Genomic DNA, 12590 nt, shown 5'->3' on the forward strand with positions numbered 1-12590 from the left:
CTCTGTGTGTTGTGCTTTTAAGAGCCACTGCGTGGCTGCTTTGAAATGCATGGGCTCCGCCAACGCTTGGTAACGTTCCGAGGCGGCGAGTGGGGCGGGGCCGGCCTGTCCTCACGGGCCAGAGCCGAACGCCGAGTCATGTGACTCCAGGCTCTGGATGGCTGAGTCATCATCAACCAAGCCTCTCTTCTTTCTAGGTAGGCAAACTTGCGCTTCGATGCCATTTGCTTGGGCGGCAATTGAGAGCTTTCCGACTCATCCACAGCCGCACGCTTCGGGCCTTACGAAGCAATTGCCATCCCCTCAGACCGGTGCGGCCCTGCCCAGGGAGAGGCAGGTGCGCCTCTCCGTAAGCCGGCATCATGTCCCAAACCTTGGGGCTGGTAAGTGAACAAGCCTTGGTCCTCTGAACGAGCTCTCATTTCTCATCCTTCTGCGCTCTCACCTAGACTCGACTCGCCTACTCTCGAGTTTGGCACCACATCTCCGCATCTACTCCACACCAAACCCTCACGACGCAGCCCGGCATCACGCCCCCGCCCCTGGGCCGCCTGGCATCACGAATCGCCGTCATCCTCATGGGCAAGCACAAGCCCATCTTCGACCCATCCACGGACTGCGGCGACTACGTCGTGGTGACCAACTGCGCGGCGCTGCACACAACGGGGCGCAAGAAGTGGCAGAAGATGTACTACCGGCACTCGACCCGGCCCGGCAGCCTCAAGGCCCTCACCATGGACGCGCTCATGGAGAAGCACGGCGGCAGCGAGGTGCTGCGCAAGGCGGTGCGCGGCATGCTGCCCAAGAACAGGCTGCGGGACAAGAGACTGGCACGGCTCAAGGCCTTTGAGGGCGAGGCGCATCCGTACAAGCAAAACCTGATGCGCTTCGGCGGCGTCGTCGTCGGCAGCGAGGGCTGGGAGAAGGCGGTCGAAGTGATTCGGCAAAAAGACACACAGAGGTTATGAGGCGATCGCTGGCCGGGTGGGACAGTATGCATGGCATTGGGTGTTCCGACAAAAGCCTTGTACTCTTTGTACTATATAGGGAACACGTGCACTGATGAGTGTTATCGACTTGTACGTGACCCGAGATGCTCCAATCTTGGCAATCTGCAGGGAACCTGTATCTTCGTCGGCCTGTCTCCAAATGCTCACAGCGAACAGAGAGTCCCGGTTGCACAGAGTTGTCCCTAGAGCATGCCGGCTCGTCGAGTCGGATGGGTCAAGGCTCAACGGAAGGGAATGACGATACGTATATGCATATGTATGTGTTCATAGTTTGTATATACGTGTACATATAAGAGGAGATGTGAAAGAAGCCGGAAGAAAGTCGAGACCAAGACTCAGAGTGCGATGTAGCGAGAAAAAAGCAGCCAATCCTCCAACGCCGTGCCGTACTGCTTCCGCTCAACCCTCCCCGTTGATCTGTCATTTTTCGATGGGGAAAGCTAGGAGCGGGAAACCTCGCATTTGATGAGGCCGTTGGGGCAGGTTTGGGGAACGTAGACCTCGGCATTTGCGCCAGTGTTTTGCAGATCCTTGTGCCAGCTCAAGTCTACGGGACAGGTCAGTCATCTGGAAGAGCGAGGGGAAGGCTACGCTGAGATGAGAGAGGGGAGAGTGCTGGCAAAATGAGGGGACTCACCGAGCTCAAAGTTGTGCTTGTTGGGCAGCGAGTAGGCGACGCTGTCAGTCTCGGGGACAGCGTCGAGGATCTGCTCGCACATCTTGTACATTGTGTTTTGGACGCTGGCGGAGTCGTCCTGGGCAAACAGCTTGAGGGTGACGTTTCGTGCCGTCTCCCAGGCCTTGTCGAACTTGGGGACGCTCTCCTCGACGGCCTTGAGGTCAGCAAAGCGCGCCCACTTCCAGCTGGCATCAACGTCGGTGGAGAGGATGCGGTCCCAGGTCTCGGGCAGGGTGGTGAACTCGTCGCGGACAAAGCCGTGAAAGGCGGAGCCGGTGCTCTTGAGGACCGTCAGGCCGACAATGGCGCTGGTGAGGGCGATGGCGTCGCGGCGGGAGACGCAGGCCTCGACGTTGCGGGTCTCGCCGGCGTCCTTGACGAAGCTGTGAGGGTGCGGCTTGCCGTCGACGTCCATGCGGAGCCAGCGGTGGGTGACGACCTTGATATGGGCGACGTGGATGTGGCTGTAGGTCTGGATGAAGTGGCTGCCGAGGATGGAGGCGAAGAGCTCCGGGGGCGTGACGGGGTGCTGCTTGGCCAGGACAAAGGTGGTGTTCTTGATGGAGTCTGTGGCGACGACGACGCTGTTGTCGGCCTTTGTGTAGGAGGAGTCGATGTCTCCCTCGAGGAGGCAGCAGACGGTCATCTCGGTGACGGCCTGGACGCCCGTGGCCGGATCGCGGGTGACCTTGAGGACGCGGACATTGTCCTTGCCGTAGCGGGCAGCGGAGACGTAGGGCATGGTGGGATGTCCGGGAAGGGGGCTTACTGGGGAGAGGGCAAGAGATGTCGTGGGCTTGAAGAGGAGGAGGGGGAGGAGGGGGAGGAGGTGTAAGTGAGGGCAGGGTATCAGTTACGGCGTCTCTTGGAAGGAGGAGGAGGGTTGGCCAACAGCGGCAGGTAGGGCGAGACAAGGGAGGGGAAGACGATGAAGTTGTGGGAGAGTGGAAGAGTGAGAGCGAGAGCGGAGGGGGCCCGAGTTGGCATATGATATATATACGTCTGTGTGTGTCTGGCGGCATCGAGTCGAGAGGGCGTCTTCCAGGCAGGCCGATCATGGCCGAATGGGAGGGACCCTCTCGGGCGCCGGGGTCAGCACGCCTAGGGCCAATTCTATTTGCCTTCTGACCACGAGATGGGCTTGCGAGGGCGGTGGAGGCGTTTGTGTTGGGCCCGTGAGCCCGGCATGAAGCGCACCCAATCGATCCAATGAAGCCGTACGTGAACTATCTGATATGGCAGTGGATACTCCACTCTACGGATCCAGGCATGCGATGATGCGCTCGTTTTTTTTTTTCGGGGGGGAGGGGGGTTCGGGCAAAGGCCATGCCTCGGAGCCCGCCGAATCCCAGAGTTGGGGGGACGAGGGTTATGCGGGGGAAACGGCGGGTTTTTTTTTTTGGCGGTTGGCTGGCTTGCTGGCGGCGGCGGCGGCGGCGGCAGACTTCGATATCAACGAGATGACGCGCGGGTCAGGGCAAGCTTCAGTGATTTGACTGCACCTGCCTATGTTTAGGTACTGTACTCCGTACTTACTTAGGTAGGTATCTACCTGTGCCGGGTAGTACTTACCAATGCAAGTCCCCTAATTACTGCATCGATAAGCCTGGACAGGCACGCGCACGGCAGACGGGAGCAGCGCCGGTGGGGGGGGCGCCTTATCTGATTGCTGTATGTACTTGCCTATCTAGCCGAGCAGTCTTGTAATTACTTAGGTACCCAGGTACTTAGATATCTAAGGTACCTAGATAGGTAGGTACTGTACCTTGAATATCGTAGACACCTTCCAGGTTCATGGTGTAGTAGATGCAGGAGACGAGGTCGCAATGCGGTAGGCGAGGCTCTCTTGATTTCCTTCTTCGGCTCTCGTTCCCTGTCCAGTAACTCGGACGAGGAAGTGTGCACATCCGAAACCCAACCCTGCCTTTGGACAAGCTCGGAGAATTGGATAATTAATAACTTACGCACACGGACAAAAAGATCCCAGTACTACGGCGCCGCCCGCCATGTCGCCCAACGACTGCCGAAGCGTCTTGTCGCGGCGGGAGGCGCCGGCCTCGTGCCCCTGCCTGCCTGTCCCGGGCCGCCCGTCCAAGAGGGCCCAGGGGACCAGGGGACCAGGGGACTAGAGGACCAGGGGACAGACGTGAATGAGCTGGAAGCCTCCGCAGGGTGGATTTGCATTGCGGCCTGCATGTTTGCCCTGCCTTCAGCGGTCAACTGTACGGATAGTGCTAGATAAGACATGCGGACGTGGCAGGCCTGAGTATACAGCTCATAGAATCAAGGCACCAAACAGTCGGCAAACGACAGCACAATATTAATACACCCATACACGTGCAGACACGAAAACAAAAGAAGAAAAACCACTGGAGATGGATTTACCAAGGTAATTAAAGGAAGCAAAGAAGAATGGCGGGCAGGCAGGCCGACCCACCCATAAGGAGGCCAGACCCATAATTAGTAAGTACTTCGTACATACTCCGTACATGCCTTCAGGTCTCCGCCTTGCTTGACACCAACTAGCCTGCCTGCCCGCGCATCAACGTCGCATCCTAGCTCCCACCAACGACAACACCTGCCATACATACCTTCTTCTGCCTTCAGAGAGCTCACCGTTGACGACGACCCTCGCCCTGCGCATTGCTCGCTGTCCGCACCTCGGCTGACTGCTCCCGCGCCGCCCGTCCCATCTCGTCGCATACCTTTCCAACGCCCCGTCCACGCTCTCGTCGCTTGCGCATCCCCATCCCCTCGGGCCCTGGGAAAGCACTGCACCGCCTTGCTCACCCCAGCTGCTCCATCCGTGTTGTCGTCCGCTGCTCGTGCCCTCTCGGAAACTCGCCGCCGTTGGATTTCACGCCACTGCCTCTCCGCCACTCCCCCCGCCGCCGGCCTCGCTCGCCCCCATCGAATGGGCCCCGGCTCGCGACAGCCCGACTTAATAGCTTTTGCTCCAGACGGCCGGCCGACAAGCGAGCAACGAATGCTCGTCTTCCGGCCGAGGGCGCAGTCCCGTCCGTTGGGCACCGTGTCACAGTCTCCTCGCTTGCCGCCTGCTCCTCCCGTGGCCTTGACCTAGAAGCAAGCGCATGACCATGCCAGCCCAATCCTCTCAGCAGAATCCTCCGCAGCAACCCGGCCGTACCAGCCTCGATCGCGATGGCAGCGTCTTGCAACCGCCCAATGGCGGGCCCCCTCGCAAACTGTCCGCCTCGACCGTCTCCTTCGCGCCCCGCAGCAGCAGCCTCAACCCCAATGCAGGCCCCGGCAGCTTCAGCTCCGAGTTGCGAAGCCAGATGCTTTCCCACCGCAGCGGCAGCCGCGCCGACATAGGAGCCGCCTACTCCGGCACCGTCACCGACAAGCTGGAGGAGGAGGGATCCGCCGCCGCCATGGAACAGACCCTGTCGGCCCTCAAGGACAGGCTCAACCGGGAGATGAAGATCAAGGAGGGCAGCGAAAACATGCTCGAAGCGCTCAACACCAAAAAGGCAAAGCAGACTAAGGAGCAACGGCAGAGGGTCGAGGCAGAGCTGAGTGCTAGCAATGCCAGGATCAAAGAATTGCGCCAAAAGATATCCGATGCCCAGCGCTCAAGGGTGGCCCCTCCGACCACGCCGACTAGGAACCGCGCTCAGGACGGTTTGTTTCAGTCCAGTGGCCATCTGCGCTCGCCACCAAGCATTTCCCGGTCTGCCATCGGCTCAGACATTGACGAGATGCTAGAGAGCCCGACCTTCCTGCTGGCTGAGCTCCTCCAGGCGCTCGAGGTCGAGGGCATGGCCCCCGAGTACTATGTGAGCCGGGCCAACCAGCTAGTCGAGCTCTTCAAGCGCCATCCCACCATCAAGTATGATCTCGTCTGGTCCATCTTCGGACTGCGCATGCAGATGATGCTGCTGAGTGACAGCCGCGAGGTCGTCGCCGCCGGCTACCGAGCCACCAGATACGCCATGACGGATGTCGCTTCGCTCAAGAAGATTCGCAGCCTCAACACGGACTACTTGGTCATCAGGTGAGCCTGTGCCCAACACGCCCCTCGAAGCCAGCCCCTTGGTTAACACATCCAGGTCGCTCAATAACTATCGCAAAGCCGATGTGGAGCGCGAGCAGGCCCTCAAGTTTGTCCGGGCTTTCCTCGACGTCAAGAATGGCATCAGGGAGGTCTCTCGGGCCGTGGTGCGCACCATTGTCGCCGTCGCCGAGCAAAGCGAAGACCGTCGCCCCGGTGTGCAGGTTGCCGACCACAACATCGACCGGCTACGGCCCATATGCATCGAGACGCTAGCTGAGATTCTGGTCGCGGATCCACGCCTGCTCGTCGCCTCGGGCGGCCTCGGGCCCCTCTCCGGCGCTTTAGCAGAGGGGACATACAAGGCCCCGGAGAGTTTGATGTCCGCCTTTCTCTACCTGCTCGACACGCCCGAGAGACGCAAGTACCTTCAGCCTGGCAACGGCCTGGACGTGGTCTTTACCGCTTTCACTGACCAGCTTGCCGGGGCTGAAGAAACCCTGAAGCAGAATTCCAGGGCCATATCCGTTGCCATGAGGTCGTGGTCCGGCCTGATGACCCTCTGCATGTACGACTCCCGCCCCATCCGTTCGCTCATTGCGAGCATCTTGTTTCCCAGCCCGGCCATCCGGGATACGGTGCTGGACCTGTTCTTCTCTTTATTACGAATCAAGCCGCCAGCATGGGCAACGTCCTTTTTGGCCGGCCGCCGGTTAACGACATACGGAAGAGTCGCCAACCTCAAGTCAAGCACCAGCCGGGAGAGGAGCGCCACGCTGTGCCTCGACGAGGATACCGGAGAGCAGAACTTTGTTGACCACTACACGACGCTGCTGCTGGCCGTGGTCATCAAGGCCGGGCTTCTACAGAGTCTTTTGCAGATCGCGCAGTCTGAAGAGGACCCCGTGTTGAAGCGCAAGACAACGTTGCTCATTGGGGAAGTGCTGAAGCTGGCCAGCCGCCTGCTGCCCCCGTCGTGGAGTGCCGAGCTGCAGCTGTTACCCGACCTGTTCTCGGCGGCTGCGCAGTTCGGCAACGCGTCTCACTTTGTGGCGTCGAGCATCGTGTACCAGATCAGCAGCGTCAGCAGGACTCTGTACAGGAGCGAGCCATCCGAATCCTTGGTTGGCGCCCACCCCTCCGGCGACAGCCGCCAGCACCTAGGCATGATTGAGGAACAGCCCAAGGCCAACGCGGTCGTCTTTGACGATGCAACCTTTCGCCAGCTCCTCATCGACACGCAGGTCCTGAACAGCTCCAACTACATGAAGTGGAACTGGGACGTCATCATCAAGGTCATAGACGGGCCTTTGCAGACGGGGAAGCGACTGGAGGAGGCCATCAAGGCCTCCAAATTCATGAAGAGGATCATGAGCTTCTACAGGCCCTTCAAGTACAAGTTTGCGGAGATCAAGAACACGAGGAACACGCAAAAGTACGTCAAGGCCGGGTGTGCGCTGATGCATTCCCTGCTCCAGTCGCCCGAGGGTATCAAGTTACTGGCGGACAGCAAGCTGCTGAGGCAGATAGCCGAGTGCCTGGCCCAGTGCGATCCGGCAAGTTGAAACGCGCGCGAGAAGACGAGGGGCAGCTGCTGACATGGACCCTCGCAGACGAGCGGCCTTACCGCCCAGTTCCCCATGTTTGCCCATGACCGGCTCACAGACACGCTCTGCGGAGGCTACTTTCCGATGCTAGGCCTTCTCAGCAGCGATTCCAATGGGCTGCTCCTCTTGGAGAGGTGGAGGATGTTCAACATGATGTACCACATTGTCGATTTGAAGCAGCGGCCCGATCTCATCAAGCTCTTGCTATCCAACTTTGACTACAGTCTCCAGGGCCACCCGCGCGTCCTGCTGTCCAAGGCCCTCATCGCCGGCACCAAGGACATACGCATACACGCCACGAACACGCTGCGCAAATGCACCATGTCGCCCATCACTTCCCTGGGTGGCCAGGGCAACGCCAGCGACTTCAAGTGGGCCATTCAGCTTCTTGTCACGCAGTTGTACGATCCAGAAATCGAGGTGTGCTCCACGGCCGTCAAGATGCTCGAGAACGCGTGCAACAGGAAAGCATTTCTGGAGTATATTGTCGAGTGTCGGCCTGCGCTGGACCACCTCGGCGAGATTGGGGCGCCCCTGCTGCTGCGGTTTTTGTCCACGTCGATCGGATACCACTACCTGGACGGGCTAGACTACATCAGCAACGAGATGGATGACTGGTTTCTCGGCCGCAACGACTCGTACGTCGGTGTCATCGAGGCCAGCTTGGCAAAGGCCTTTCTGGCCAACCCGGACGACCACGGCCATCGCGGGGGCTTGTTCGACCAAGCCGAGACAGATACAGACTACCACGACAGCCACGTGCCGCCCCATTTCTACCGGGAGCTGACGCGCACCCGCGAGGGCTGCAAGCTCCTGAGCGACAAGGGCCATTTTGAAGAGTTTGTGACGACGATCCGCGACCACGGCATGCAGACGGAAGACGCCGAGTTGATGACCAAGGTCAAGGGCTGCCTCTGGGCTGTGGGCAACGTCGGATCCATGGAGCTGGGCGCGCCGTTCTTGGAGTCGAGCGACGTGGTTGAGCGGATCATGCACATTGCCGAGTCGCACGATGTGATGAGTCTGCGTGGCACAGCCTTCTTCGTCCTGGGGCTCATCTCTCGCTCAACCCACGGCCTCGAAATTCTGTCGGAACATGGATGGGATTCCAACACAACATCGATGGGCGCCTCTCTCGGATTGTGCATTCCCAACGACCTGTCCAAGCTGTTTTCGCTGAGGCCTTGGGAGCACGTCAATGCCGCATCCGTTCGGCTCCTCGGCACCCAGCGCACAGCCCAGGAACAGCCTCTAGCCCGGCCCGCCCGCCCACCGCTTGAGCAGTCGGAGATGGCGCCGCTGCTCAGCGAGGCCGATGTCAACGAGCGTATCCTGGAACTCATTGTCGACCTGGGCAACATGGTGCTCTACAAGAAGGCGCTGACAGAGCTGCAAAAGCTCAAACAGCGCAAGCCAAAGGCCTTCCGAAGTACCGATTTTTTCAAGAAGGTGATGGGCTTGATGGAGTGGAACCATTACCGGCTCGGAGTCCGGCGGCTGGTGATTGATCTGTTTGAGAAGAACGTGATGCGGCAGATTGTGTTTGGCGAGGATGATGGCGAGGGCGGTGCAGACGGAAGACGGGCGGCAGACGGTGACGGCGACGGTGACGGCAGCTCAGGGGACGACAGGACGGAGAGGCAGAGGAGCATCAGCGAGCCAGTCGAGGTGTCTTTGGACCTGATGCCGGCGCCGCTCCAGTTGCGGCATGAGAGGCATGAGAGGCATGAGGGTCGAAAGTGACTGAGGCCCAGATGAGAGCCAGCACGCACGTTGGAATGGAAGTGACGGATTTGTCTGCGAGCCCGCAATGTCATCTACAAATCACTTTCCTACAGTACCAAGGGCGATGCCGGGGAGCATGGACAAGGGGCGTTTGCGGTTGCAAGCAGGTAAGAAGCCAAAGGAGCACGTCGATATACCGGGTGTTGTCTTTTTTTTTTCATATTTCCTCGTGGTTTCTCGTGCGGCTGCCGCGACCTGGCCGTGGACGAACACGAACGCTTGCATATTACGGAGGCAATGAAGTTCGACAGGATGCGCTCTCGCTGTCGGCATAGGGGTTGGTGTACGTATTGTAGGTGACTAGGTGCTGGAGGGATGGCCGGGATAAGAGCCGAGGCGCATAAATTACAAGGCTTAATTTACTTAAGTAAAAACTAACCGTACGACAAATTCAACCACGGAGAAACTGTGCATGAGGTTGTCAAGCAGCGAGCAAGCTGGTGGCAGCAATGTTCAAGAGGTTGGTGATGGAGAGCGATTAAAGAGGCAGTGGGCGAGGAAGATGCCCCACCACCACCAGCATGCCGCCACCACCACGCCAGGATCCATCATCGGCATCATCATCATCATCAATCAATCAATCCGAGTCATCGTCCCACTAATTCCGACCTGGCTCCGGCCTGCAAAATCAACCCATCCAGAAGCCGACCGTTCATTTGCGACTTCCTGCTCCCTCGCCCCTTCTGGTCTCTTCCCGGAGGATAAGAGACGGACAAGCAGCATCGACACATTTGCCGCTGCTCCAGCCCGCATCAGAAGCAAGCCATGGCTCCGGGTAGGGTTCTGCTAGTCGCCGGCTCCGACAGCTCAGGCGGAGCGTGAGTGTCCAGACAGCTTCTTGCCTTTACGTCTTGTCGCCGTCAATCCCAAGACGAGCCTGGGGAACAAGATGGAGCGACAGTGCAGTCGAAACACGGCTGACATGATGCTGTTTGAACGCCGGGGGGGTCGCAGAGGCTTGGAAGCAGGCCAGAAAGTGCTGGCAGCCCATGGATGCTACGCCATGACGGCAACGACGGCCTTGACCGTCCAGAACACGACAGGCGTCAAGGGCATCCACGTCATCCCCTCGACCTTTGTTGAGCAGCAGATGGAGGCGTGTTTGGAGGATGTTGGAGCCGATGTCATAACCACCGGTGAGTTGGATCGGGCCCTTCATAGCCATGGAACCCTGGAGCTGATGGCGATATCATCTGGCTGCAAGGCATGCTCGCGGCCGCCGACACCATCGAGGCCATTGCCCGGCAAGTCGTCAAGCATAAAACGCGAGCTCTCGTTGTCGACCCAGTACGATACTGCCTTCATCTTCCCCTTACACGCCTGCCCGTTTCTCCGTCAAATCACCCTCCTCATCACTCACGCCGGCGCAGGTCATGGTCTCGTCATCGGGCGCCCAGCTCCTCCCGCACGAAGCCATCCGGGGACTCTCCCAGCATCTCCTCCCTCTCACCACCGTCCTGACGCCCAACCTGCCCGAGGCCAAGCTCATCCTCGCCGAGGCCGGCAATTCCGGCTCCGTCCCGCCGCCGCAGGGCGCCATCGAGTCGGTAGTCGATGTCGAGGCCCTGGGGCGCCAGATCCAGGCCATGGGTCCCCAATGGGTGCTGCTCAAGGGCGGCCATCTTCCCTTCCGTGCCGACATGACGGTGGCGTCGACCGAGGCGGAGCGCGAAGTCGTGGTGGACGTGCTTCTCGGACCCGACGATTTCGTTTTGCGCCTTCAGAGCCCGTGGCAGGAGAGCATGAGCACCCATGGCACCGGCTGCTCGCTGGCCGGTACGACCATGGCCCGGGGTCCAGGCTGCGCACGACATATGCTTTTCGCTGACCTGGTTTGTTCAATGTTGCTCAGCTGCCATCTCATCCGGCTTGTCAAAGGGCCAGAACGTCCCGGTCGCGGTCCGAGCCGCGTGCCGATACATCGAGGCCGGAATCCGCTCGGCCCCCGGGTTGGGCAACGGCTGCGGGCCGCTGGGTCACTTCCACTCGATCCAGCATCTACCCTTTTCACCGTGAGCATCCGAACCTTGGCTGCAGATCTCGGTGGTGAGAAATATCCAAGACTAACCTTCCCATGCAGCGGCTACTTTGTCGAGTACTTGCTTGACCGGCCAGACGTCAAAGCCGTATGGGAGACGTTTGTGTACCACCCATTCGTCATGGCTCTTGGCAACGGCACGGTGCCGCTTGAGTCGTTCAAGGGGTACATCATCCAGGACTATCTGTACCTCGTGCGTCGAAACCTCTTGCAGACGGCGAGCACGCTTTGCATGAGATTTGTGCCGACTGACCCTGTGTCCCTTTGCCCAGATTCATTTCGCGAGAGCCAATGCCCTCGCGGCATACAAGGCCAAAAATGTCGACGACATCAACAGGGTCAAACTCTCCTAGTCCCCAAGCCCCCTTTGACTCTAGCCAGACGCCCGTGGGCTGACATCGGGTGGCGGCGTCCGCAGGCAACCGAAATCGTCGGGCACATCCTGCGAGAGCTCCAGCTACATATCAACTACTGCGAGTCCTTCGGCGTCTCCCTCTCCGAGATGAAAGCCACAGAGGAGAATCAAGGTGCGACGACCCGCCATTCAAACAGCCGCGCCCTCTCCTATTTCATTCGTCTCCCACCCGTCACTCGCCCATCGTGCAGTGGAGGGCTTGGCTGACGGCGCGCGCACGCACGCCACACACACACATAGCTTGCACCGCCTACACCCGCTACGTCCTCGACGTCGGCCAGAGCGACGACTGGCTCGCCCTCCAGATGGCCCTGGCTCCGTGTCTTCTCGGCTACGGCGCCGTCGCGCAGATGCTCGACGCCGACCCAAAGACGCGCCGCGAGGGAAACACGTACTGGCCCTGGATCCAGAACTACATTGCCGACGACTACGTGCAGGCCGTTGAGCTCGGCTCCCGTGAGGCCCATCCCCCCCTTCCCTCGTATTGCCACTGTCCCAGCGACAGCCGGTCTCGCTATTCTGGTCGGAGAGGGTGGGATGACAAGGCAATCCTCAAGTGCTCGCTGACGTTTGCGTTCTCGTAGAACTGCTTGAAGAGAGCATGCGGCTACAATCGCCGAGCCGAATAGAGGAGCTGGTCAAAATATTCATCCACGCCACCAAGGTGAGTCGGTTTTGTCCGTCGTGGCTGGTCGAGTGCTGATGCGGCAGACGTAGATGGAGATTGGCTTCTGGGAAATGTTTCCCTTCAAATGAGCTGCTCGCCACACCCCGTCCCGCCGGATGCGTTGCAAAAAAAGTCTATTTACTTGACTGCAAGGCGCCATGGAGCACGGCGCAACAGCTTTGGAAACGAAGTCTGGATCAGGTAGTTGCAGGAGCTTATATAAGAATGGGAGGCAGGCTCTCTCCCAAGAGGCCGGCTACGTAATTATGGGTCTGACGCCTCCCACGGATCATCAATCACCATTTTCCGTTGGGTTCTCTACCAGAGGCCGTATGCCTATTGCTTTTCTGTTTCTTCTTATGGCGGTAGTTTGC

At 59.4% G+C, this 12590-nt stretch overlaps 4 protein-coding genes across 4 annotated transcripts; 3 read left to right on the top strand and 1 right to left on the bottom strand.

The window, feature by feature from the left end:
* Positions 1-362: 362 nt before the first annotated feature.
* HRG_09150 (ribosomal protein l13 domain-containing protein) lies at positions 363-968 on the top strand (the record flags this gene model as incomplete). Its single annotated transcript, XM_044867621.1, has 2 exons — positions 363-383; positions 450-968. 2 exons carry the CDS (start codon positions 363-365, stop codon positions 966-968), a joined length of 540 nt encoding a protein of 179 aa, XP_044717642.1.
* Positions 969-1450: 482 nt separating this feature from the next.
* On the bottom strand, positions 1451-2431 carry HRG_09151 (uricase domain-containing protein; the record flags this gene model as incomplete). Its single annotated transcript, XM_044867622.1, has 2 exons — positions 1451-1557; positions 1648-2431. 2 exons carry the CDS (start codon positions 2429-2431, stop codon positions 1451-1453), a joined length of 891 nt encoding a protein of 296 aa, XP_044717643.1.
* A 2356-nt stretch (positions 2432-4787) lies between these two features.
* Positions 4788-9054, top strand: HRG_09152 (rapamycin-insensitive companion of mTOR, n-term domain-containing protein; the record flags this gene model as incomplete). Its single annotated transcript, XM_044867623.1, has 4 exons — positions 4788-5707; positions 5763-7260; positions 7318-8505; positions 8596-9054. 4 exons carry the CDS (start codon positions 4788-4790, stop codon positions 9052-9054), a joined length of 4065 nt encoding a protein of 1354 aa, XP_044717644.1.
* Positions 9055-9861: 807 nt separating this feature from the next.
* Positions 9862-12305, top strand: HRG_09153 (phosphomethylpyrimidine kinase domain-containing protein; the record flags this gene model as incomplete). The annotated part of the gene is made up of 12 exons (XM_044867624.1): positions 9862-9914; positions 10051-10232; positions 10301-10383; positions 10467-10872; positions 10949-11108; positions 11177-11222; positions 11298-11327; positions 11407-11472; positions 11553-11661; positions 11790-12005; positions 12134-12213; positions 12267-12305. The coding sequence occupies 12 exons, from the start codon at positions 9862-9864 to the stop codon at positions 12303-12305; spliced, it is 1470 nt and encodes a 489-aa protein (XP_044717645.1).
* Positions 12306-12590: the final 285 nt, after the last annotated feature.

The sequence above is a fragment of the Hirsutella rhossiliensis genome, assembly GCF_020360975.1.
Source record: "Hirsutella rhossiliensis strain HR02 chromosome Unknown scaffold00011, whole genome shotgun sequence".
In the NCBI taxonomy this organism is placed as follows: Eukaryota; Fungi; Ascomycota; class Sordariomycetes; order Hypocreales; family Ophiocordycipitaceae; genus Hirsutella; species Hirsutella rhossiliensis.